The 26304-nt window shown below is 42.5% G+C and overlaps 1 protein-coding gene across 1 annotated transcript; it reads right to left on the reverse strand.

The window, feature by feature from the left end:
* Positions 1-5122: 5122 nt before the first annotated feature.
* On the reverse strand, positions 5123-18608 carry SLC33A1 (solute carrier family 33 member 1). Its single transcript, XM_043994370.1, has 6 exons — positions 17539-18608; positions 11608-11798; positions 9827-10011; positions 9473-9590; positions 6090-6305; positions 5123-5434 (listed from the first exon to the last, which is right to left on the reverse strand). Exons 1-6 carry the CDS (start codon positions 18314-18316, stop codon positions 5267-5269), a joined length of 1656 nt encoding a protein of 551 aa, XP_043850305.1. The 5' UTR covers positions 18317-18608; the 3' UTR covers positions 5123-5266.
* Positions 18609-26304: the final 7696 nt, after the last annotated feature.

The following is a 26304-nucleotide window of genomic DNA, read 5'->3' on the forward strand; positions in this document are numbered from 1 at the left end:
CTCTCAAGTTATAAGCTATCATAAAGGCAATGCTAAAAAAAGAAATCTCTCTAGCTGCTACATGCTATCTATCTCTAGTCCTTATATGGAAATTCATGGTGCTTAAGTGTTGAAAATGTAAAAAGGTAACTTTTAAAAAATCTTTGATTTAAAGGGTCGGGTATCCAAGACAAAAAGGAAATTAACACAAATATATAAGGCCAAGAGCAATTCCGCAAATAAATGGTAAAAATGTAGAAACAAATAATTCTCAAAAGATTCAGAAACTATTAACTACCGCGTGAAAGACAGCTTCAAATCACTAGCAATGTGAGAAATGGAAATCAAAGCAATTCCCAGTTTTTACAGTCTCAATAAATTGGGCAGAAAAGGCAACTGGTTGGTTAATTCATATTTTCCTCTAATGAGAAATTTTTCAACTGACACACTAATAAACTATTAGTAGAATTGTAAAGAGGTCTAATTATGGAAAGCTATTTGGAATTATACTTGAAAAAAAAAAAAGGAAAATGTCCATAGTTCTTTGACTTAGAGACTTTATTGCTGGACACATACCCCAAGAAAGTCAAAGGCAGAGAGGTCCCCTATTCATCAACATATTTATAGCAGTTCTTTTTGTAGTAGCAAAGAATTGAAAACAAAGTAGCTTATTAGAGTAGTGACTGTGGAATTGGCCAAACAAAAATGGTGGGTCATGAATGCAATGGACTATTACTGTGCTCTGAGGAAAGATAAGTAAGGCTCTAGGAAAGTATGATATACTAATTACCAATAACTGAATCATTAATTTCAAAGTAAAGTATGTATAACCAAGAAAACAGTGTAAATGTTTACAAAAATGTAAATATAAGGAACAAGGTCCTCCAAATTGAATGTTCTGTAATGATAACAGCTAAGTCTGGCTCTAAATTAGAACTGAGACAATGCACCTCCCTCCTTTATTTGTAGAAGTGGGGAACTATGGGGGTAGGACATTGTATTGTTGGTATGTTTGTTAGGCTGAACAGCTTTTTTGTGCCTTTACTTTTTTTCTGTTATAAGGGATAACACCCGAAGAAGGGATATATTTGAAAATTTAAATGACATAAAATAAAATCTATTTTTTAAAAAGTTTACTTAGGGGGCAGCTAGGTGGTACATTGGATAAAGCACAGGCTCTGGATTCAGGAGGACCTGAGTTCAAATCCGGCCTTAGACATTTGATACTTACTAGCTGTGTGACCCTGGGCAAGTCACTTAACCCTCATTGCCCCGCCCCTGCCCCCCCCAAAAGGTTTACTTAAAAAACAACAAACCCTACCAACCTAAAAGCTACAATCTTCCAGTCAAGATTGGGCTACAGAAGCACTGATGATGGGAATCTTTCTTTTCCAGAGAAATGTAGGTTACAGTAACTAGCACCATGACATGAGAGCATGAAGGATTTGCTGCCAGAGACCTTGGGTTCAATTTATGACTCTACCCCTTACTAGCGAGTGTGACCATAGCCAAGTCACAATCTCTTCAGACCTTGGTTTCTACACTTTTGGGGGGGGGGGCAGGAATGGGATGGGTAAGGAGCAGCACATGATTTCTAAATTCCCAAGATGGGTTATAGAGTTACCACCTCCTCTTTAAAATATACCCGTGGGAACTCGTTATCTCCATCTTACAGATGAGGAAACTGAGGCAGAGGGGTTAGACGCCTTGCTCAGGGCCTAATAAACCTGAGGTCTTTCTGACAACAGGTCCAGCATTCTGTCCACTCTGCTACCTGGCTACTTTATTACATTTGACAGCATTCTGTTTAGGAGGAAGTCAGAGTGGAAAGAAAACAAATTCTTTAAGCTAGGTTAGCAGTGTGAAAACCGGAGGATTTAAATTATGAACACCCTAAGATTGGGTACAACTTGCAAACCAAGGTCCAATTTACTTGGTGGCTCAACTCCTGGTAAGAAGAGGTGTCCTTTGTATGCAGGTCTGCTATATGAGCTTCCAGAGCCCAAGTGAGTTGCTTTGGTCCTATTTCTGCCAGTTTAATTGTCCTCTAGGCCTTGTTTAAACATCCTATAAACAAAGCATATGCCTATATTTTCAGTTCCGTTTCAGTGTTTCTTCAACTTTGCTTTCAAGCAGTTGTTAATCAGTAACTAACAGAACTATTTCAAGTTTAGGTGTTGATACAGATTTGCAATAAGGGTCTATTATATAACATTACCCTGCTGGGTTTAATTTCAAAGTAAACTAAAATACTAGATGGTATAAACAAATTAATTTCCTGAATATTGTTCCTCACTGACCCAATAAAGTGAGTGTCCCAACAGCAGGCATTGTTTTTTCTTTTCCCTGAATGTTGGGCATCAGTTGTACATCATGCACAAGTATATATGCATGTTATCGATGCCATTCGATAACAAGTCAACGTCCAACATTGATCCTCCCCAGCTGGAAGTGGCCTCAATCCTTGAACCTCCTGTGCTCTCACCTGACATTCATATGCCCTAGATCACATGACAACTCGTATTAGTTATTTGTGCACCCACATCATTTCCCCTTGCTAGGTTGTGTCTTATAGGTGAAGACTGTGTCATTTTGTACCCTCATATCCCTACTGCCCAAGAGTGCTTTTAAATATGGTAGATGATGAAAAAAAACCATTCAATTTCTTAGTTCTATAAATAGCAGCTAGGTTAACCAGAGATTGCCAAATGTTCAGTGTAAAACAATGTACAAACTCATGTCCCTTTAAAGTTTATTTTACCAGATCAGTCCAAGAATGAGAGAATGCCAAGACAGAAGATTCTGCTCTTTTTTGGTACTTAAAATTACACTGGCTCCTTTTATGTAGGGAAATTCCTTTTGAAAGATAATGCTCACTTAACCCCCATTGCCCTGCCTCCCCCCCCCCCCAAGAAAGATGATGCCACTGGTGATTATAATCTATGCAAACATCATGGCTGATATTTCAATGGCCCCACTTTTGGGGGGGGGGCAGGGCAATGGGGTTAAGTGACTTGCCCAGGGTCACACAGCTAGTAAGTGTCAAGTGAAGTGTCTGAGACCAGATTTGAACTCAGGTCCTCCTGAATCCAGGCCCGGTGATCTGTCCATTCCGCCACCTAGCTGTCCCATGGCTGATACTTCAAATGTGAAATTTTAGTAACAAATCACCTTGACACATAATAATAATCATTTATATACCAAAATGCCTAATTTATTATGTGGCTGTCATATTTAAAATGACCAATTACTGTAAATTCTTCTAGTTTAAATAAGTGATTTTTTTTATTGTCGTCTTAATTTTCAAAATGTTTTTTGAACATCCAAATTATTTAAGTGTTCATAGGCTTAAAGTTACAACTCATATATTCGTATACTTTGTAATGGCCTTACAATGGACCAGGAATGAACAATGAAATCATGTCATTAGCTAAACTTTAAACTTTTAAATTCAAAATACTAAAGATAAAAATACATTTCACATTAAGAGCTATTTTTCCTTTATTCAAGTAAATAATTTTAAATGAAATACACGATGCGGGACGAGTCTAGCAACAGCACACTCTATTGCACGGCAGCTGTCTGGCACGCTGGATTCGATGATGTTACCATCTATCTAGGGTGAGAGTCTTCCCAGTGATTCTTCAAGATGTGGCATCCACCCCCAACATCAGCAGTGGGCCCAAAATACTGGCGATCCTAGAGGCTAACAGGACATCTTTTACATATCCTTCATATGCTGACTGCCTTCAAAAAAATCACTCAGCTCTTGTTCTGATAATCATACCCCCCACACACACACATACAGTTTATATTAACAAGGTTATAAATTAGTAAACATTTTTCAGCCAAAATGAACTCACTAGAGAAAACCAAACATGGCTAGGGAAAACAGAAAGAGCACCTTATGAAATTTAATTTCAAAAGGATTAAAAATCAGTACCAGGAGATATTCTCTTTCTTATCTTTACCTTTTAAAGGTATTAATATTATCTCTAAAGAGACATAATGACTTAAAACATAAGGTACGCAAAGTGCCTTGTCAGTGGATATACATATACATGTGTTGGAAACTGCAAAGGCACTCAAAATGAATTCACTTAAATACAGCAAGTGTTGCTCAGAAAATGTTGGTTTGCCAACAGAAGCTTCTGTGACACTAAGTGGAAATGATGTAACAAACACCTTGTTTGGCATAAGTGAACTGTGAGGTCTTTCCTCACTAATTATAAAGTGCTTTCTTAATTGGTCTTTCCATTAGCATCATGATTTGCTTCTGTCAAAGGCACTAATATCTTTGACTTTTTCTTTGAAACAGATCAGATGTTTAAAAAAAATTACTGTTTTAATTTTACTAAAAATTAAAGGGAGGAGAAAAGGAAAGGCATATTAGTTACTAACTTTTATTTTTCTTTTTAATTAGGAACAAAGGAAAACTAAATAACATTGTGCTTTCTTTTTATTACTGAAATTATGCCATTAAATATACTTGAAACTAAATGTGACCCTTCTCTACAAGTCTGTCTGTTGTGAGACACTGGTAACAAAGCCCCACACCCCCTCAGATTTAGTGTAAGAAAAGTTAACAAGGCTTCGGAATGCTTCCTTTCCCAGAAATGAAGTCAATAAATTAAAAAAAAAGTAACTTTCACATTTTATAAAAAATATGTCTCATCTTCTTAAAAATCTTGAAATGCTTACAAAAGCCAGAAAATACATTTTAAAGTATTATTTTTAAACACAAAGATCCACCCTTTAAAACAAAGTTCTGGTCAGAAAAGGGACAGTTAAAATGGCATCTCAGTAGTCTCCATTTCCCGGATCAGCCAATTCCGGTGAAAGCCAAAATGAAATGACAAAGTCCTACTCAGATCTGCACATTGTACTTTGTTCCCTTTAATGCATCTGCCCCAATACCAAAGTGTCTGGAGTCACATCTCAGCTGAATGAGTTAGTAACAATACTTGGGAGACATGACGAGCTCTTCCAGAGCCACCACACTGCACTTTGAAACAGGCTTGGGTCAGTAAACTAAAATATGATTCAAGAAAAAGAAGAGAGGCTATTTTTAGAACCAATTTTCTGACCTTAAGTATACTTTTACATTAAAAAGGTAGGAAAAAAGATCACATACATAGAGGTCTCAGCTTTTCAACCATTTGGCATTTTTATATTAAGAATTTTCTTATCAGAAACTGTATTTATACTCTTGTGGATTGATTATCATTAACATCTGCATTAAAATTAAAACGATCTCCCCCTCCCAGATGTCCTGTAGTGAACGCCATCAATTGTTCCTTCTACATTTCCAAGATGACGGTCCTTCATCCTGGAGCTTTTTAAATCTTGGACCAAGAAAGAGCCACCAACCGAATCCAATAACAACACAGATAATAGATTCCACATAATAACCATCCAATGCAGTAACACAAGAGCCACCAAGTTTTTTGCAAAGCTGTAAGAACAAAAAAATTAATGAGAAGTTATTTTCATGCATTGAAATAATCAAAATGGATTTCAAAGTTTAAATTCTGCATAATTTGTCTATTTCTAGAATATTTCAAATGCTATAATTATAACCTATCCTCACAAAAGATTAAAAATAAATTTCTACAGTTTCTTCCTGGTAAAATCAGTCATTTTGCATCAAAAAAATTAAAGCAGTTATTTTCAACAAATTTTACTCTTATTGTAGTCTATTCTCATTATCATCAGCTCCAATATGCTGAGTAAATAAGGAAAATATGCTTTTAGCTCCTATTATTTCTTTAGGAGTCAGTCATTAATATTTAAGAACCTGTAATTTGCCTTTCTCTCCCCTACTAGAACCTGTAAGCTCCTTGACAGCAGAAATTGTCATTTGGCCTTTAGGTCTGTCACAGGCCTGAACCATAGTAGGTGCTTAATAAATGCTTCTTGTTTAATTCAATCTGTCATTCCCATAGGAACTGTATATAATTCATCATGTATCCACTAGATACCGATGGAGTATAGAACACCATTAGAGCGATGTAGCAGAAGCAACGAGGAATTAAAGATGAGGCACTGCTATCAGATAAATGAACAGTAACAATCCTGGGCAGCATTGAGCCAATCATAACTCTACTCACTTCGACGGCTTCCCGAGTCCAACAACTCTGGTTCGGCACTCCTGCACACTCCTTCACTGTGAGAGGATCCACCAGCCAAAGAGCCACTGTTGAGGGCCAGTTCCCTCCCAGATTGGACACAGTATTCAAAAGGGTCATGTATGTGCCGCCAATAAGCGGATCACTAACTTTGGCATTAAAAGCCATTATAGAAACATACATGCTGTACAATGTGATCTGCAGAGAGAAAAGGAAACCAATCAAAGCAAGGGACTAGGGAGGTCGAGCCTAGTGAAGAGATCCTTTTTTGGGAGGAGGGAGGGGTGACGGATCAGATCACTGACTTCAAGAATTATCTCATAGAAGAATTAGAATTTTCCTATGTGGTTCCAGCACCAATGAGTAGAAGTCACAGGTGGATACATGTTATTTAATATCAAGATAAATTATTAATAAGTAACAACCCAAAATGGAAATCTTAAAAAGCAGTGAACTGCTGCATTCCCCCCCCCCCCAAGTGTTCAGGTAGGATGAGGGCAATTCTGTCACAAGAATTTCTAGTTGTGTAGAAGCTTGATTTTAGGATACAGGAAGCATTTACTTTTTCCAAAACTCTATCTTAAGTTCTAAAGATATTAAAGGTTACAAAATTCAATTTTGCTTTTCAATCACAATTCTGTAGCAAAATCTGTAGTCAAGATAGCCTCCAAATGACCTGTACTAGTAAAATAAAGTGAATGAATCCTGAAGTGGCAAAAGTTGTCACATTATTTGTACACTGATTAATACTTTCAAGGCTTATCTCTGACAACTCACTTGCTTATGGGATTGGTAAGGAATCCGAACTAATTTTGACATTAACCTAGGAAAAACATGGAAAGCTATATTGATTGCATAACCCCTTATGCAAATAGTATAATTCAAAAGGAAATATATTTAAGGATAAAATTGCTCTTTATAATTAGCACACAGCTGAAGATGTCACAGAAACCACTATTAACTGAGCACCTATTAAATATCCTGTTCTGGGCTAGAGATTGTGTGTAATATACAAATCAATGAAAACCATCCTACCCTTAAGAAGCTATAGCTAGGTGGAAACTTATCTATGAAGTTCTCAACACAGGCATGTACTCATTGGGTCAACCATCCACCATGGCATTATTTTGGGTGAACTGTTAAAGAGGCAGAAGCCCCCAAGTGTCTAACCTAGATCAATGGCTAAATCTCCTAGGTTCTTGACATGCTTTCTAGGGCCAAAGACTAAAGCCTGGACTGGGTCTTTCTGGCTACCCAAACCCCTCAATTTACAGAGGAGAAAACCAAGGAGAGAGGAGTTGACTTGCCCAGGGTTATTACACAGGTAGGCGCCTGAGGTATAATTTAAATTCAGGATTCAGGATCTCAGATCCCATAATCAGGGATTTTTCCATTGTTATTGCTTTCCACTTGATGTTTGTTTGAACTACTTTCCTAAAAATAACACAACTCACTCAGAACAAGCAGTTTAAGTGAAACTAAAGCCAAGTGAAGATCAGTTCTTTTTCCAAGTTCTAACAAACTGCTAAGTCATGAGATTCTATACAAATGCATTCCTCACAGAAAAAAGCATTCCCTGCAAAATCTGTCTGTCTCACACACACAAAAAGTTTACGTAAAGTTCTGCTAAACTCAAGTCGTCAACCCGAGACCTCCAAAAGCATTGGAGTCAGTAACTGTGCCTATCCCTTCAGTTGTTCTTAATGAACGAACATTTCCAGTAAATAAGAATAACCGGAGGGGCGGCTAGGTGGCGCAGTGGATAAAACACTGGCCCTGGATTCAGAAATGCCTGAGTTCAAATCCAGCCTCAGACACTTGACACTTACTAGCTGTGTGACCCTGGGCAAGTCACTTAACCCCCATTGCCCTGCAAAAAACCAAAAAAAAGAATAACTGAAGTTGATAAAGAAATACCAAAAACCTACAAAGGAGTCTGATGGAAGAAGAGATGTTTTGAGTATAAGAGGACCTTGTTTTAGAATTATCTTCTGACACGGAACAATATGTTTTCATATACTAGTTTCACCAATGTTTATAAACTAGGTAGATTCAGCTCTGAGACTTCCTGTAACCTTCAGTAGGGGCTTTTGACATAGACCTGAATACATACATATGGAGCATAAAATGATGGAGCCTAAGGCTTGAAGGAGACTCTTCGGAGTAACTTTGGGTCTTCTAATGAAGAAATGTTCCCATCTCAGCTATATACCTTTTGGCTTATTGTTCAGATCACTGAGCTATCATTCACTTGTTTTGTTAATGAATGAGTCCTGGATCTAATAATTTGTATATTTAAATAAATTCTTTTGTTTTTATTTTTTCAAGGTTTTCTAGACCCAACTTCTTAAACTGTGGGTCGTGAAAAATGTAGCAACAGTAAAAGCTTATGCATACCTATTTTATATACCCATACACCTGGGGTTGCAAAAAATTTCTGGAGAGAAAAGGGCTGGAGAGTGGAAAAAGTTTAAGCAGCCCATGTCTAGATTGGATTGGTATTCCTTGTTCTTGTGTCACATGGTCAGTTTCCCCCAGGCCAAAACAAATATCGAAGTCAAAAGGCTCTCAGATGAAACGCCTTCTCTAATGGACAGCCTAAACAAGCAGAGGAGGGCTGATTAGGGTCCAGAAAAAGCAGCCCTTTCCATCGAGCGGGCACATGCTGAATGGGACAATCAGAAGTCCTCCTACTTTGTAGCCCCACACCACTCTAAAACTCGGAAGAAAAAGGCCTTTCTGATCTGTTCACAGTTGAGTTCCAGTTATTCAAATCTATTTCTAGCTGATGCAAAGTGAAATGTACTATATACAAAATAACAGCAATACTATAAGATGATCTGCTGTGAATGACTTGGTTATTTTCAGCAATGCAATGATCCAAGACAACTCTAAAGATCTTATGAAAAATGCAATCAATCCATCTAACAGAGAAAGAACTGACAGTATCTGAATACAGATTGAAGCATAATTTTTTTGTTAGTTCCCTTATTTGAAGTTTTGTGTCTAATTTCTTCACAACCTGGCTAATGTGGAAATGTTTTGCATGACTGCTTATGTATAGCTTATATTGAATCGCTTGAGTTCTCGGGGGATGGGGGGGAGAAGAGAATTTGGAACACAAAATTTTAAAAAACATCCCAAAATCTGGATTTTACATGTAATTTGGGAAAATATTGAAATATTGATTTAAAAAAAGCAAATCTATTCCTTAATGACCAATCCTGTCCTCTAAAATCCCTCTTGCTTTTTAAAATCCCAACTAAAAGTAGGACAAATCTGGGAAATTGCATCTTCACTGTACATGGAAGAAGTAGCATCAATGACGGGGATGCCGCCTGAGAAGACAATCACTACTTTCTTACCTGATGTAAGGCGTAACTCAGCAGCACTATAACATAGTAATAGATCGGAAACCCTCCTTGATACGCTACTTTGGGAGTCCACCAAACCATCAAAGCATATTCCAAGCCAAGTAACAATCTGCATAGAAATAAAGAATTAGAATCGGCTTTCAACTTTAGGCGCGCACCAAATCTTATAAAACGTGCACCTATAATGACAGGACCCTCTATCCAAAACGTGCTTGAGGCTGCTCAGATAAGATCATTTCGAGAAAACAAAAATGCATCTGACTTTCAAGCATTTTTGCGCTTGGACACGAAGCTCCAACGTGAGAGACACTGGGCCGTTTTGGCTCAGTTTTCTTTCACACTCACCGGTAGGGCATGGCTTTATAAAACACATTTAGTGGCTGTGGGCCTGCGGTGTACTTGCTGATAATCAGAGGCAGCAAGATCTGGAGAGGAACCATGGGAACAGCCAGCAAGGCCATATGCTCTTTGGGCACACCCTCTTCTACCAGCTTCAGCCCCGTTACCGCATCTGCTGCGGAAAAGCCAATCTGTAACACAAAGGGAGACAGGGTGCGACGTCTTTCAACAAAGCAGAACCAGAGAACCAACCGTGGGTAGAGCTGGAAAGGACTGAGGAGCTCAGGAACACACTATCTTCTTTTGAAGACAAGAAGACGGAAACCCAGACAGATGAAGTGATTGTCCAAAGGGTCGTGCTGAGAGCTAGTCGTGTCACAACAAGTATTTTTGCTTCAGGTCTAATGCTCATCCTCTCTTCTGAAGCCAAATCAGTTATTCCATTATAAATCTGTGTCCATCTCATGAACAAGAAAGACATCGCTGCCTCCATCCTATCAATTAAAAAACTCAAATCCAAGAAAGGGGCCTTGCCACATGGTCCTGCAGTATTTCTAATGAAACCAGGAGTAAACTTCAGCACTTCTACTGTCCTCTATTAGTTACAATTAAAATTTTATTTCTTTGAAGTTCTATGATTATGTTTAGACTAGTTACATTAGTGTAGACACTTATTTTTATTATGGCATTTCTTTTTACATGTTTATTGACATAATTAAATCAATTATTTTAAATTAATTATTAACAGGACTTATATGGTGCTGACTTGGGGCCTAAGTCACGTCACAGCCTCTCAAAGTACATTTTATGTCACTCTCTAGGACAGGCATTTGCTGTCTAATTCTTATTGCTAAATCCTAACCCAAGTAAAGGGGAAGGACAAGCAAATGCTATAAAACAGAAGGGAGAGGTGCGGCTAACAAGATAAAAATCGTGAAAGCAGAGTAAGCCCTGGGAGTCAGAGGCCCCAAGGTCAAGCTCTGCTGATCTCTCCCTTTATGGCCTGGAACAATTTCCTCACTTTCTCTGAGCACAACCTCAAAGGCCCTTCCAAATCTCGATTTATGATCCTTTGATCATAATCGTGAACAAATGGTACAAAGTAAGAGAAAAGTAGGAGGTAAAAAAGTCATCAGGATGGTAGAAAAGCTGAGTAAAGACAAAAAGGAGAAAGCCAAAATGTATAAACACTAGAATGGAAGACTGCCTATTAGAACAACAAATGACTTAATCCATAGTACTTATTAAAAAAACACCACCAAAAATACTACTTAATTTCATGAATTTGAAAATTTATGCCAAGATGACCATCCTTTTAATTTAAGGTTTATATTACTTGGGTTTTTTTTGTTTTTTTGGGTTTTTTTAGTGAGGCAATTGGGGTTAAGTGACTTGCCCAGGGTCACACAGCCAGTAAGTGTTAAGTGTCTGAGGCTGGATTTGAATTCAGGTCCTCCTGACTCCAGGGCCAGTGCTCTATCCACTGCGCCACCTAGTTGCCCCTATATTACTTGTTACATTTAAATTCCATCAAGTTTTTCTCCCCCCTCCCCTTTTAAAAGACTTGGAAACTTTGAAAATTTCATATATAACATTAAAATTAGGAGGGACTGACAAACTGTATATGGTTTAATCCTTTTAAAGTCCCTTCTTTAATACAAGTTAAACTTATATTAAAATACTTAAAATAGATTTACATATTCTGAACTCATCTCTGAAATAAAAATGAATGCAGATAGTAGCAATAATAGAATTACATGAATATCTGTTTTTAGAGATGTACTTACCTTTGCAGTTAAAATCATGAGGCAGAAAGTCATAACTGCTGGCATCTTTATAATTGTAAAGAGCAGCTTGTAAGTGTCTGTGATCCCTTTTGTTTCTTCTTTCGATGGTATCACTTCTTTGTTTTCTTTTTTTAGAAGGGCGACTAATGTTGTTGTTATCAAAAATATGGTCCCCCAGAAAAATAGAAAATCTATAATAAAAAAACCTCTTTACTACATAATTCACCTAAAATGAGCATATAACATTGACTCTATCTGTTTGAGAAAGTGAAGTAAAGATAGCCCAAAACTTATCAGATGTTGTCTTTGTGGTTCTTCACTGAATTATAGCGACATCAATATAATATATAAATAATCTTAGGAGAAATTTCTAATTTATGTTTTTGAAATTTATGTATATTTAAAAATCTCTTCAACCATAGTTACACAGGAGTAAATTATAAAAAAGTCTTAAAAAGGTTGATCATTAGCAATAGCCTACAACAAATAGATGTAGGAGCAGATATAGATAATAAATTGGCTGAGGCATAGTCACTCTCCTGAAAAGGCAGACACAATGAGCCAATGAAAAGAGAGCAACATCAAGAAATTGAGATCAGGGGCAGCTAGGTGGTGCAGTGGATAGAGCACCAGCCCTGGAGTCAGGAGGACCTGAGTTCAAATCTAGCCTCAGACACTTAACACTAACTAGTTGTGTGACCTTGGGAAAGTCACTTAACCCCAATTGCTTCATCAAAAAAAAAAAAAGAAAGAAAGAAAAGAAAAGAAATTGAGATCAGCCACCTAGGCCAATCACAAGACAGTGAATCAGTGACCATAGAGAAAGATGGTAACCACTAGAGGTTTCTACTATCTGAGAAAAGTAGAGTCCTAGGAAAACAACCATTGTCACAAAGTATGACTACATAGGGACTAACAACTTGTTCTGTTTGAAGGCCAAAATTGTGTTTTGTCTTTGTGAAGGAGTCTGAACAAGGAGGAAAGCGTACAAGACAAAGGATGTGAGTGGAAACAATGCAGAGCCTGAAAAAATGGATGTTCACACAGTTCTCTAAGAAAAGAGTTGAGAAAACATAGCCCCTGAATGCTTTGTTAAGCCCATTTAAGATGTGTGTCTCTACCCATGGGTTGGGTTGGCTGGACTTCTCTTTACCTTTCTCATTCTTAATCAGTGTCATAAAGGGATAGTTCACTGAGAGGGAAAGGAGATATATATATATATATATATATATAGATATATATATATATCTATATATATATATATGGGAATGATGGGGATACAGAAACGATAACTACCTATAAAAACAGGATTTTAAAACTCCTGAAGAATTCGTTTATGAGCCATAAGAAAAATCAGCCATTCCTTCTTTTCTAACCAGGATTAGCAGTAATATAATAATCAGTAATAGCCAGTTTATTTCCTCGTAATATTGCCTGGAGTTGGCTCTAAGCAACTTTTAGTTCTTTCCAAGTCCAATACATCCTGAAAGGAAGAAGACTTGCTAACGTGGTGAATATTCAAAAGATTCTGTTCCACAGGTTCAGAAGGAAACAGAAGGTGTATAAGGTAAGACACAGGGCAGGGCAGGCAATATAGTCAAGGGTCACCTTTTTTTTCTAGACTAACGAGTCTTATGAAATTCTTCCCTAGCCTAGTACTTAAGAAATTAAATGCAGATGGCCTGCATTTCACCTTTTACTTCCATTGTGTTTTTTAATCTCCTCTTTCACTGACTTAATTTTCTTTTCCTTAATTATGAACAACAAACACAAGTATGTATGTGAGATCTCAAGGCTTATAAACCACTTTCCTCCCAATTTCCTTGTGAGGTAGGTAGGTAAAGATGAGTACTTCCATTTTGTAGATGAGGAAGTTGAAGTTAAGAAGTCAGAGCCAGCAATCCTAATACTGCCGTGTCTATAATAACACAATAAAGTTGGCAGAATGTTTCCTATCGATTGTCTGATCTGATCCTCACAAAGGGAAAGCGAGGCTGAGTCACACAACTAAGAAGCCATCAGAGGCAGGCCTGGAGCTCAGGTGTCCAACACTGCACTGCCCTCTAAGGTACCTCTAGCATGTGGGAAAGCTGGGAATTCAGAGGCGGAAAAAGTACCAAGTTGAGAGTCAGGTGCCTTCAAATTCAAGCTCTTCCTGCTATGGGATCCCAGCAAGTCATTGCACACGTCTCATCCTTGGAGTCTACTTAGTGCAATGAGAGGGTTAGACCAGATCGTCTCAGATTCACATGCCCACAAGTGGACACTTAGCTGTTGTCCTGGAGGCCCATCCCCAGCAGGCCTGGCCCTACCTCGGGGTGTTTCTCCACCTTCAAAATTCTGCAGGGTGTTAAGGATTGCTCCTCTTTCCCCCATAACTGCCGTCAGTAGCAGTGAGGTTTTGGGGGAGAGGAGGGTGGAGAGTTCTAGATCGTGGGTGCTCACCTTGTCTTCTCTATCCAATAATCTCGTGAGAACCAAGTGCTATATATAGTTCTAGTGTCTTATGGGTCAGCTTAAGGCTCTGATAGCCACTTACATTTTTTTACAATGGAAAAAAAAATGAGTTCTGGGTTTCAAATGGCCTCTGTTTCCTGCTTGTACAAACAAAATTTTCTTACTATTTACACTACATTTCATTAAAAATGCCGGTGTCCAAAGAAGGCTGGGGGTGGGGGTGGGGGCAGGGCGGGGAGAGAAAGGGAAGAAGCCAATCTGTGTGTGCAGCCTCTTCTAGGGAATCCTGGCAAGGTGGGGATGAGGAGAATGGAGATCAGGTAACATTACTGGCCATTCTGGGATGCGTGTGGGTTCAAGGCCGGTGATTGGCACTGCCCAGTTTCATTCTCCTCGAGTGGCACAGACTGAGCTCTGGAGGATCTGGTGCAGTCTCTGCTGTGGTGAGCTCAAGCACCCACTGTGGAGACAGAGGTCCATGGGAATCCAGGGTCCTTTTCTCTTGGGAGGCTCCTTGGGGTCCTCTGAAGTCTAAAGAGCACATGTCTGGTGCTCCTTGGGGGTCAATGAGCTCCAGGAGCAGAGAGCCACTGACATCTGACTCTGACAGTTCAAAACACAGAAGAATTAGCAAGAATTTGGCCACACCAACAGAAGTTTACATTCTATTGAATGTCCCTTATATGTAAAAAAAAACTAAAGTGAAAATGAAGCTACTTCACTAGCAGATAAGATGGGGGCGGGGGAGGGGCAAGAATTTGACATTTTTATTTGCTGAAGCAACTGGGTGAGAGGTTAAGCCAAAGATTGCTCTGCTGACTTTAGTAACAGAATACAAAGAAAAAGGAGTCTAAATCCACGTTAAACAAGTTTGAACGTGCTCCTACTTACTGTTTACAGAAGAGATTATACCTTTCCTTTTTCGTGGGAATGAAGCTTGTTGGCAATACTGTGAACAATTATTTCAAACTACTGCCCAGACCCGAAATGGGGAGGATACAGGAACTAGGAGGTCAGACAAAGGAAGACACTGGAGGGTTGTGGTGGAACCAATCAGGAAGAAGTATGGCGAGCTACTCCTCGAACTCCTTCAAACAGATCCAGAAAACACAACAGACCAATCCTGATGGGAAATCTAGAAAAAGTCACAGTGCATCCTTTGTCCTGCCTAGGTCAATAAGGGGAGACATACAAAGAAGTCTGTGAACACTGGGGAAGGGGTTGGACAGACTGCGCATCAGGGCAGAGGAGATACCAGAACCCTCCTGCGTGCTAACCTGTACTTCCTAGTTTGAGGTATGAGGGGGCGATCCATGCCTAGGGATGGCTTTCCAGGTTAAGGAGCTGTCACGGTCCCTGAGCAGTGTATGGAGAAAACAGCCAGTCAGAGCAGAAGCAGGATCTTAGTTCCAGCTTCTATCCCAGTCTCAAGCCTGCAGTGGAATAAGCAGGACAAGGACCTGAGCAAACAGTCTGCAGTTCTGTCTTCTCTGAACCAGTAGAACTTCCCAGCTGGCTGACAGGTAGAGCACCTACCTGGAAGATCTGTCTTGAAGATCAAATGAGATAATAACTTTACAGCATTTAGCACAGTGCCTGGCATATATTAAGTACTATACAAATGTTTAAAAAAATGTAAGTTATAAACAATAATCTAGGTCAGGAACTTGTAGAGCTGGGGGGAGGGGGGGAGGGAGAACCAGACCACTCTAGGAACTCTGAACATTTGCAGGTGCTCAGCCTGAACTGTCCCTGAGATGCTGAAATAATAACTGTGTTTGCAACAACATGTAATACCCCAAATGAGTACCAATGGGACCAGCCCAGACATTCTTTCCAGAAGCATGTTGAGCCCGGTCCCAACATCAAATCTGAAGCTAGGTAGTAGATTGGAAGAATGAGCAAAGAAACAAAAATCGTGGCACACAGAAACTATTATTGTGACAGGGATGAGCAAGACTAAAACCAGAAGAAGAGAATGACTAAAACATCTACAAGCAGAGGCTCAAAGAAAAACAAACCTCGGGAACAAATTCAGCTATAATTTCCTAGAAGATATGATGCAAGAGGTTTTTTTAAAAAGAGTTAAAATTATTTTATAAATTAAATAAGAGCTCTAGAAGAACCTGGGAACGAAATGAGAGTAATAGAAGAAATAATCTGAAAAGGATTTAACTGTTTGGCATCACCTTGCCCAAATGACAAACTCCCTGAAAATTAAAATGGACCAAAAAGTAGCTAATGACTCCATGAGAAAACAAATATTAAGATAAAAGTCAAAAGACTGGAGAAAAAGATAGAAGAAAATGTTAGGTATTTCATAGCAAAAAGAACTGACCTGGAGAAAAGATCAAGAGAAAAACACTGACAAATCAGTAGCCTACCTGAACACCATGACCAAAAAAAGAGCCTACACATCTCACAAAATGTTAAAAGAAAATTGCCCAGATCTCTTAGAACCAGAAGCAAAAGGAGAAATGGAAAGAAAAATCCAATCAATTCCCAAAATTAAAACTCCCAGGAACATCACAGCCAAAATCCAGAGTTTCCAAGTCAAAGAAAAAATGCTGCAAACAGCCAGAAAGAATGAATTTAAACACTGAGGAGGAGGGTAAGAGAAGGGGGGGGGGGGAACGTGGCTAACACCTGAACCTCACTCTCATCAAAACTGGCAAAAGGAGGGAAAAACAGAGTTGGATACAGAAATACATTTAACTCAACAGAGAAGGGGAATGGGAAGGGAAGGAAGGGGAATTAAGGGAGGAATTAGCAAAACAAACTTTAAAGATGTACAAAAATATGTACAGCTTTTTTCTTTTTTGATGTGGCAAAGACTGGGCGTCTGAGGTGTATAAATGAATGATGGTAAACGACTGCGATGGAATACCACTGGGCTATACGAAATGACAAAGGGGATACTTGCAGAGACACCTGGGAAGACTTGCAGGCACTGATGCAGAGTGAAAGGAGCAGAACCGGGAGAATTACACACCGACCAGCAAACGGTAAAGACAAAAGCGGCCCAAGAACGTCAGTGCCCCACAGACCACCCTGAGGGAAACGTCTCTCCCCGCGAGGGGGTCTGCTGTCTCTGCCACCAGCCCCCCGGCCCCCGCCCCTGGCCTGGCCTCCCGCAGCCGCTGTCCAGATGCGAAGGGTCGCCTGTCCTCGCCGGTGCTGGGGCCCTTCCATGGCCACAACCGTCAAAGCCCAGAAAAGCCCTCGGCCAAAGCCCTGGGCGCAAACAGCTTAGCTGAAACCCGCCTCGAGAAGGCCCCTGCCCCCTCCCCCCGGGCCGGCGTCCTCCCGTCCGTCCTCCGGCTCAAGCCTCCTCTCCCAGGCTCAGAGGGCGCTCCCGGGGACCCCGAGCTCGGCCTCCTGCTTGGAACCCGCAGCCTAAGGGCTCCCGATAGACAGGCCACCTCCCCCGAGGCCCTAAGACGGGGCCGCCCCGCAGCGGGCCCACGCGCCTACCTGCGAGGGTCACGATCCCGCGCGGCTGCGGCTGGAAGCGCAGGTACTTGTTGCAGAAGTCGGCCGACTCCAGCGCCAGGAAGAGCACGTTGCCCAGGAAGTAGCCGGCCGTCTGGCCCACCGAGTTGCAGGTGGAGGCGTAGCCCACGTTCTCGCGGGAGAGCATGGTCAGCGCCCAGCCGTCCACGGCGATGTCCTGCGTGGCGGCCAGGAACTCGAAGAGGAAGAAGGCGAGCGTGAGCGCCCCGACGTCGGGGGTCCCGGCGGCGCCGCCCAGCAGGCGCTCCACCTGCGTGGACAGGTAGAGCATGAAGAAGCCCAGCACGTACTGCGTGGGCACGAGCCACGACTTGCGGCGGCCGAAGCCGCGCAGGTAGACGGCGTCCACGAGCGGGGCCCAGAGCAGCTTGAGGCTGAAGGGCCAGAAGACGAAGCTGAAGAAGGCCTGGTCGGTGTAGCTGACGTTCTTGCTCTGCAGGATCAGCGGGATGCTGCCGGCCAGCCCCAGCGGGATGCCCTGCAGCACGTAGAGGAAGAGCAGCAGCAGCAGGCTGCCCAGCTCGGCGCGGCAGCCCCGCGGGCCCCGGGGGCCGCGCAGCAGGGCCTCGCGGTCCCCCGCGCCGCCCGCGCCGCCCGCCGGCGCCGCCTCCTCCTCCTCCTCCCAGTCGCCCGCCGGCGGCGGCGGGGGCGGCGGCCCGCCCTTCATGTCCACGCGGTGGTTGACGGGCCCGGGCCGCCGCTGCCGGCTGCCGTCCTTGTGGGACACGGTGGGGGACATGGCAGGGCCGGGCCGCGGGGTCGCCGGCTCAGGGCGGGAGGCGCCGAGGCGGCGCCCGGGCCGGCGTCCCGGGCTGGGCTGCCGCGCCGGGCCCCGGGCTGGACGAGGGGGCCGTGGTGCCGCGCGGGGCGGAGGCGAGCTCGCCGCGGCCGGGCCGACGCGGGGGCGGCTGCGGACCCGGATCGGAAAGCCGACCCGGTCCCTGGACTGCTCCGCCGGCCGCGGCGGCCGCCCTCTTCCCCGAAAAGATTCCAAAGGTACCGGAGGACTTCCGGCGGCACCTGACTTCCGGCCTTGCGCGGCAGGAAGCGGTCCTCCTCTCCAAGCCGTCCCGCTTCAGTTCTGTCCCAGCCCCAGCCGGGCCAACCGGGAAGACAGGCCGGCCTCGAGCGGGAAGGGAAGCAAGGCCGGAACTACTGTGTCAGCTCCCGCTGGCTGCCGGAAGCCTTTCAACCATTGCACGGAGCCCGGGGGCGGGGCCGAGCGCCGAGGCTCGCGGCGTCCCCGAGGGCGGCGGGGCGGCGTGGTGACTTGACATTGGCCGAGCGCCGGCGCACGTCACGTCCTGGGCGGGAGCTGCGTCGGCCTGCGGGGCGCACGCGGCGCCGTGACTCTCCTCGGCCCCCGGGGCGGGACGGTCTCTTGTCCTAGGGCTTACCTTCCTAGGTAGGTAGGTAGGTAGTGTAAGAGGGAACGTACCGCCGTTTCATAGATGGGAAAGACCGAGGCCCAGAGAAGCCTCCCAGGTAACCCTCCTCTCTCCAAGTGGCCTCTGGGGCCGGAGCGCCCCGGGGGGCCGGCACCCGCGAGAAGAGACGAACTGCGGTGCCAGCGGGGGGGGAGGGGGGTGCTGTTACCATCCTCATTGGACGGGCGAGGAAACTGAGGCAGGGAGAGGCGGAGCCCTAGTCCGGTGACCGAGGGCGCTCCCCCCTGCCCGGCCCCCCCACTCCATTGGAACGCTCCTCACTGGGTAATCTCTTTAATACGTGACCCAGGAAATGGTCATTAAAGGTCAGTGGTATGCGAGGCACCTCGCCGGGTCCTGGAAGGACCCGGACAGGAAAAAAGAAAGGGAGCGCCCCCGCCCCTCAGGAGCCGAGGCCACGGGCGAGAAGGGGGGTGATGTCAAGGGGGACCACCGGCCCAGGAAGCGCTCCATTCCCCCTTTCCCCGATTTGCGTGGCCCCCTCTGCTAAGTCGGCTCGTGTCTCCTTTTCTTGGCTAACCTAGATCGGGGCTTCCAGTCCCCGTCTTCTCTCTCTCCTTAACTGCGCACTTTGGCTTCTGGGCTCATTCGAGTGAAACTGCTCCCTCCAGAGCCCCGTGGTCTCTTAATTGCCAAGCCAGTGGCTTCTTTTTTTTTTTTAATCCTCATCTTTCTTGATCTCTCTGGAGACTTTAACACCGTCAGTCACCATCTTCTTGATCTTCTCTTTTCTTGGGGGAGGGGGGCGGGAGGAGAGAGAGAGAGAGAGAGGTTTTTTGTTTTTGCTTTTTGGCAGGGCAGTGGGGGTTAAGTGACTTGCCCAGGGTCACACAGCTAGTAAGTGTCAAGTGTCTGAGGCCGGATTTGAACTCAGGTCCTCCTGACTCCAGGGCCAGCGCTTTAACCACTGCACATCTAGCTGCCCCCCACCCCCACCCCCACCCCCGAGAGTTTTTAATAGATACGGGTCTCCTGCTTTTCCTCTTCCCTATCCGACTCTTCCTCAGTCTCCTTTGCTGCATCTTCATCCTGGTGATGCTCTGTAACTGCCCAGATGTCTCCAAAAGCTCCGCCCTCAGCTCTTTTTCTCCTCCCTAATCTTGTTAGCTCACGTGGATTCAATTAACATCAAAGGTTAACCGAAACAGCGTAGGGATGATTTTCTTCTGTGTATTCAGCCCTAACCTCTTTCTCCACTTCTGGTTTCCTGTCTCTTAGTGCCTGTCAGACATCTTGAACTGGACGTCCCATAAGCATTTTAAACCATCACGTCCCCAGATGACCCCATTGTCTTTTACTCCAAGCCCTTTGCTCCTCCTAACCTTCCCTTCAATGACATCACCATCCTCCTAGTCACCTGAGCTTGCAGCCCAGGTGTTACTGGATTCCTCAGTGGCCTTCACCACCCAAATTATCGATCAGGCCTGTTAATTTTGCTTTCACAATGTCTCTTGTATGTCTCCTCTGATACTGTCATCAGTCTAGACCATTAGACTAGCCTTCCGCTTCGTCTTCCTCCCTCAGACATGTGTCGGTACCAGTCTGTCCTCTAATCAGCTTTGGACTTGATCTTCTCAAATCATAGGCCTGCCCTTGCCATCCCCTATTCAATAGTGGTTCACTCTCACCTCCACAATCAAACGTGCATTGAAGCCTTTCATTGGGGCAGCTAGGTGGCACAGTGGATAGAGCACTGGCCCTGGAGTCAGGAGGACCTGAGTTCAAATGTGACCTCAGACACTTAACACTTTCTAGCTGTGTGACCCTGGGGAAGTCACTTAACCCCAATTGCCTCACCCCCCCCCCAAAGTCTTTCATAAGCTGCTTTCCCTTACCCTTTCAGGTCTCTTCATACCTTTCCCCCCACCCCTTATTCTTCTATTCAATAACGCTGGCCTCCTTGCTGTTCCTGCAAGACATTCCATCTCCCATCTTGGAACGTTTTCACTGGCTGTCCCCCATGCCAGAACTCTCTCCCTCAACTCTGCCTCCTGGCTTCCTTTAAGTCTTAGCTAAAGTCCTAAGGACAGCTGAGAAGTGCAGTAGAGAGTGCCAGGTCTGGAGTCAGGAAGACCTGAGTTCAAATATGGCCTCAGACACTGGCTAGCTGTGTGACCCTGGGAAAATCACTTCACCCTGTTTACCTCTGTTTCCTTATCTGTAAAATGAGCTGGAGAAGGAAATGGAAAACCACTCCAATATCTCTGCCAAGAAAACCTTTGAGTCCAACTTGACTGAAAATGACTAAACAACAAAAACAACAGCAAAATTCCATCCTTTGCAAGAAACTTTTCCCAGGACTCTTAATCCAAGGGTTTTCCCTCTGAGATTATCTCCAATTTATTCCTTATATATCTTGTTTGTACATAGTCGTTTTCATGTCTCCTCCATTAAACTATGAGCTCTTTGAAAACAAGGACTGCGTTTTTCTTTCTTTTTGCTTGTTTTTGTTTCCCTAGTGCTCAGCTCACTACCTGGCAAAAAGTATATGCTTAATAAATGATTATTGATTTAACACCACAAGCCCCCATAACTCTTGATGCTTTTGGTATTTAAAGATTATGCCTATGGTATATGTCCCTTTAAATCTATGTGGGCTAGCCAGAAGGGTCTATTTGCAGGAATTTTTATTGATCATTTCAAGTAGTCTATAGCCTAGCTTCTTAAGCTATGGGTCAAGACCCCTTATAGGGTCATGTGTCAGAATATGGGGGTTGTGAAAAATGTGGCAACAGTAAAAGGTTATTAAGTATACCTGTTTTATATCCCTAAATACCTGGGGTAGTGTAAAAATTTCTCTGGTGAAAAGGAGTCTACAGTGCCAAAAGTTTAAGAAGCCCTGATCTATAGAAACCACCCATCCATGAACAAATGCAGGCTATTCTCCGGGTCTTATTAAACTTATTCTCTAACATACCTTCCCTATCCAGCAAATTTATGTTCTTTTTTGTAACTGCCTATTATGTTCTAATGGTGTGCAAGAAGTCATGTTACCCCTTTAAGTTGAGGGAGAATATAAAAGACTGATTACCATTTTTGAAGGAAAAAAATTAATATTATGTCCTGTGTTGTAGGCACAAGTCTTTCACTAACACATTTTTTATTAATTTATCGTTAATCCAAGCATTGTTCTACTCAGAGAAATGTCTAAACTCACAGTCCCCTTTTGCCCTTGGATATCTCTTCACAAAAGTCTCTTAAAAATACTTTTATATTTTTGTTCTGAACTTAACAATTTTTTTTTTTTTGGCAGGGCAGTGAAGGTTAAGTGACTTGCTCAGGTTCACACAGCTAGTAAGTGTCAAGTGTCTGAGGTTGGATTTAAACTCAGGTCCTCCTGAATCCAGGGCTGGTGCTTTATCCACTGCACCACCTACCTGCCTCTCAACCTAACAAATGTTAAGCAAAGTAGAAATTTACATTTACATAGTGGGCAGAAAAAGAGAATTGTACAGGAAACTGCAGATCTTGATTGTATGCAGCTTGCTTTTCTTTTAAGTACATGGTTTCCCAAAAGTCTTAGTGCAGTTTTAAGCTTTAGAAACTAAGTCTTTTGGGCCTCTCTGTATATAATAAGTTTAACTTATGGCTTTCCACATTAATGTTTGTTCACCTTCTGTTTTCTTCTTTGCATTTTAAAGACAGATGCCTCCATGATCTCTCCTTTTTTTTTTTTTTTTTTGCTACTCCATCACCACTCAACCATCTTTTCACCCCAACATTGGAAAGAAAAGAAAAATCACTGCCTTGCCCTGGGCCAAGGCAATCATAGTCAAGCAAAACAAATTCTCATATTAGCTGTGTTCAAAAGCGTATTTCTCATTCTGGGTTTTGAGGCTATCACCTCTCTGTCAAGAGCTAGGTATAGTGCATCATTATCAGGTGGGAGGTCTGGGCTCCAGAACCGGGCCACCCCTTCCCCCTCAGCGTCTAGGGATACCCCTCAGGAGTTGGGGGAATTCTTCAATGCCATCATTAGAATAACCACATATGTGCTTCCCCACTAAGATAATCAGTTAAGAATGCTTAGCCAGCCACCCATAAGCAGCTTTTAGAAAGGGTATTTAGGAAGTGGAATCGATGTGGCTCAGCAGCTAGAAGTAGGGCCTAGCTCTCCCACCACATCTTCATAAACATATTGTGTATGATTGTGATGGAATACTACTCTGCAGTAAGCAATGATGGTGACATTGATTTTAGAAAAACATGGAAATAATTACATGAAACAATGAAGAAATGGTCAAAACCAAGAGAACATTGTATACAGTGACAACAACCTTGTTCAAAGAATAACTCTGAAGGACTAAGCTATTCTGAATATTATAAATATTCAAATCAACTACAGAGGATCTATTAAGGTAGATGCTATCTACCTCCAGAGAAAGAACTGATAAATAAAAGTATGCGTGGTATGGTTTTACACACACACACACACACACACATATACATTTGACCAGGTAGATAGATACATACATATATATATAAATAAACACATATCTACCTGGTCAAATGTTGGCCTTCCCTAATGGAGGGGGCAGGGAGGGAGGAAGGGAAGAAGACAGCTTGGAACTTAAAATGTTTTTGCAATAAATTTTCAAAAAAGTAAAGAGATCCTGCTCTCCCATTTACTATTAATGTTTGTTCAATTGAATTGAATGACTTCCTCTGCTTCTTAAAGCAATGGGAAATCCTGGTGAAAAAATCTATCTGCAGCTAGGTGGCACAGTGGCCAGGCCTGGAGTCAGGAAGGCTGCCACAGACACTAGCTGTAACCCTGGGTAAGTCACTTCACCCTGCTTGCCTCAATTTCTTCATCTATAAAATGAGCTGGAGAAGGAAATGGCAAACCACTCTAGTATCTTTGCCAAAAAAAAAACCCAAATGGGGTCACGGAGTTGGACACCACTGAAACAACCAAACAATAACAGTAACAACGGGACGTTGCTTTGTATCAACCATAGCTGCGCAGAATTGTCTAAATGCTCAGGAAAAGGAAACTTTTTATCTATTAAGAGAACTTTGCAACAGCAGGAAAAGATCACTCGGAGAGCTGTATACCAGGAAAATAACAATTTAATTTTGTTTTGTCTTTTTCTTAATGAGATGTAAAACTTTCAGCTCATCTGCTGTCACATCCCTGTCCCTGGAGTGTAGCAATTGTTGTAACATAGTAGGCAACAGAGTAGTACACTTATCCTCTCTTCAGTCCCTTTTGTTGTACGCTAGCAGAGTTGAATGGGGAAGTGAACATGAAGAACATGCTAAGATTCATCTGAGGTGTTCAGCAGAAGCTTGTGGTTAAAACACATTATTGGCTATATTTTGAGACTTACACTTATATAAATTTTATGATGCCTATTATCATAATACCTAATTCACAGACATGGTGTGAAGATAAATGATGTAATGCATAGGAAACAGCTTGAGGTCCTAAGAATAAATGTACCATGTAATTTCAAGGTGTTATCATTATTGGTACAAGAATAGAAAGGCAAACCCCATCTCATAAACAGGCATGCTTCATTTCCTTCACATTCATTAGCTCTATGAGTCGTCATATTCTTTTTTTTCCTTGTCCCCTCTTTTTTTACTATATGAACAAAAGTTGAATTTGCTTAATGAATTTGATTAAAGCATTGCAATCAAAATCAGTTCACGCTGATCAACATGGCAACTTGGAGACAAATAGCAGTGTTGATAGAAGCTATTTCCTTGACGCTAATTGCATCTGTAAAGTTTTGAAAATCTAGGGCAAGAGTTTTGGATAGCTCAGTTTTCTGTCTTTGGATCCATCATTACTTAATTAATTACTGGGATGTATTGAATACTGTCATTAGTTATTTTTTTCCTTATATTTTCATTTCTACCCATACAGAAACTATTGACTCATTCAAACATATGATGAAACTATTGACTCTTAAGTTCTTGGCCTCCTATCCAACTTATTGTAGTCTAATGAGATCTAGTCTATAAGTAGAATGGTGCTTTTGTTGATTATTGCATCATTTGCATCTTTTGTACATTACCAGTTCAATTTTTTTTTTTTTTTTTTGCGGAGCAGTGGGGTTAAGTGACTTGCCCACAGTCACACAGCTAGTAAGTGTCAACTGTCTGAGGCCGGATTTGAACTCAGGTACTCCTGAATCCAGGGCCGGTGCTTTATCCACTGCGCCACCTAGCTGCCCCTATTACCAGTTCAACTTAACATTTATTAAGCACCCAGTACCCAACACCTTAAATTACTGAAGTAACCTGTCACCCCAATATCTTGATTTTTTTTTTGTGGGGCAGTGAGGGTTAAGTGACTTGCCCAGGGTCACACAGCTAGTAAGTGTCAAGTGTCTGAGGTCGGAATTGAACTCAGGTCCTTCTGAATCTGGGCTGGTGATTTATCCATTGCGCCACCTAGCTGCCCCCGATCCCAATATCTTATGTATAATTCTTCATTATCCAGCCCTTGATTCAGGAGGACCTGAGTTAAAATCTGGCCTCAGACACTTGACACTAGCTGTGTGACCCTGGGCAAGTCACTTAACCCGCATTGCCCCCCCCCCAAAAAAAGAATTCATTATGTGACAAATATGAGAGATATAATTCTGGTCATTTAATCATCTTATTAATAGGCTGGCAGGTTATTAATAAAAGGAGGCCTATTGGCCATCTCTATCAGGCCAAAGACCCCTAAAGCCAGTGGGGTTTCAGTTCATATACCCTTACAACTGTAGGAAATCCATCACATGGCAATCATATATAATTGGTTATCAACAATCAAATCTAAGTGGTTAACATGATTGGAGGTGGGTTATATTAAAATGAAGTCGGGGCAGCTAGGTGGCACAGTAGATTGAGCACCGGCCCTGGATTCAGGAGGACTTGAGTTCAAATCCAGCCTCAGACACTTAACACTTACTAGCTGTGTGACCCTGGGCAAGTCACTTAACCCCAATTGCCCAGCAAAAACAAAAAAAAAAAAAAAAGAAGAAGAAATCTAGGGATAGTGACTTAGGTCACTCATATCTTGATACCAGAGAAGAAATGTGGACCCCTCACCCCAAATAATTTCCATCTAGGTGTGGTTATGCAGCCCAAAGTCCTTCAACTATTTGGACACAATTTGTCTTCACCAAAGGCTCCTTTGACCCAAATGAATCTTCCTTTTTTTTTCTTTTGTTTTGTTCTGTTTTATGAATCTTACTTTCAAGGAGAACTTAGACCTTGGAGTGGGGAAGGAAAAAAGGACTAAGAAAGAAAAGGAAATCACTAGGTCCTCCAATATATC

This window comes from Dromiciops gliroides, chromosome 3 (assembly GCF_019393635.1).
Source record: "Dromiciops gliroides isolate mDroGli1 chromosome 3, mDroGli1.pri, whole genome shotgun sequence".
In the NCBI taxonomy this organism is placed as follows: Eukaryota; Metazoa; Chordata; class Mammalia; order Microbiotheria; family Microbiotheriidae; genus Dromiciops; species Dromiciops gliroides.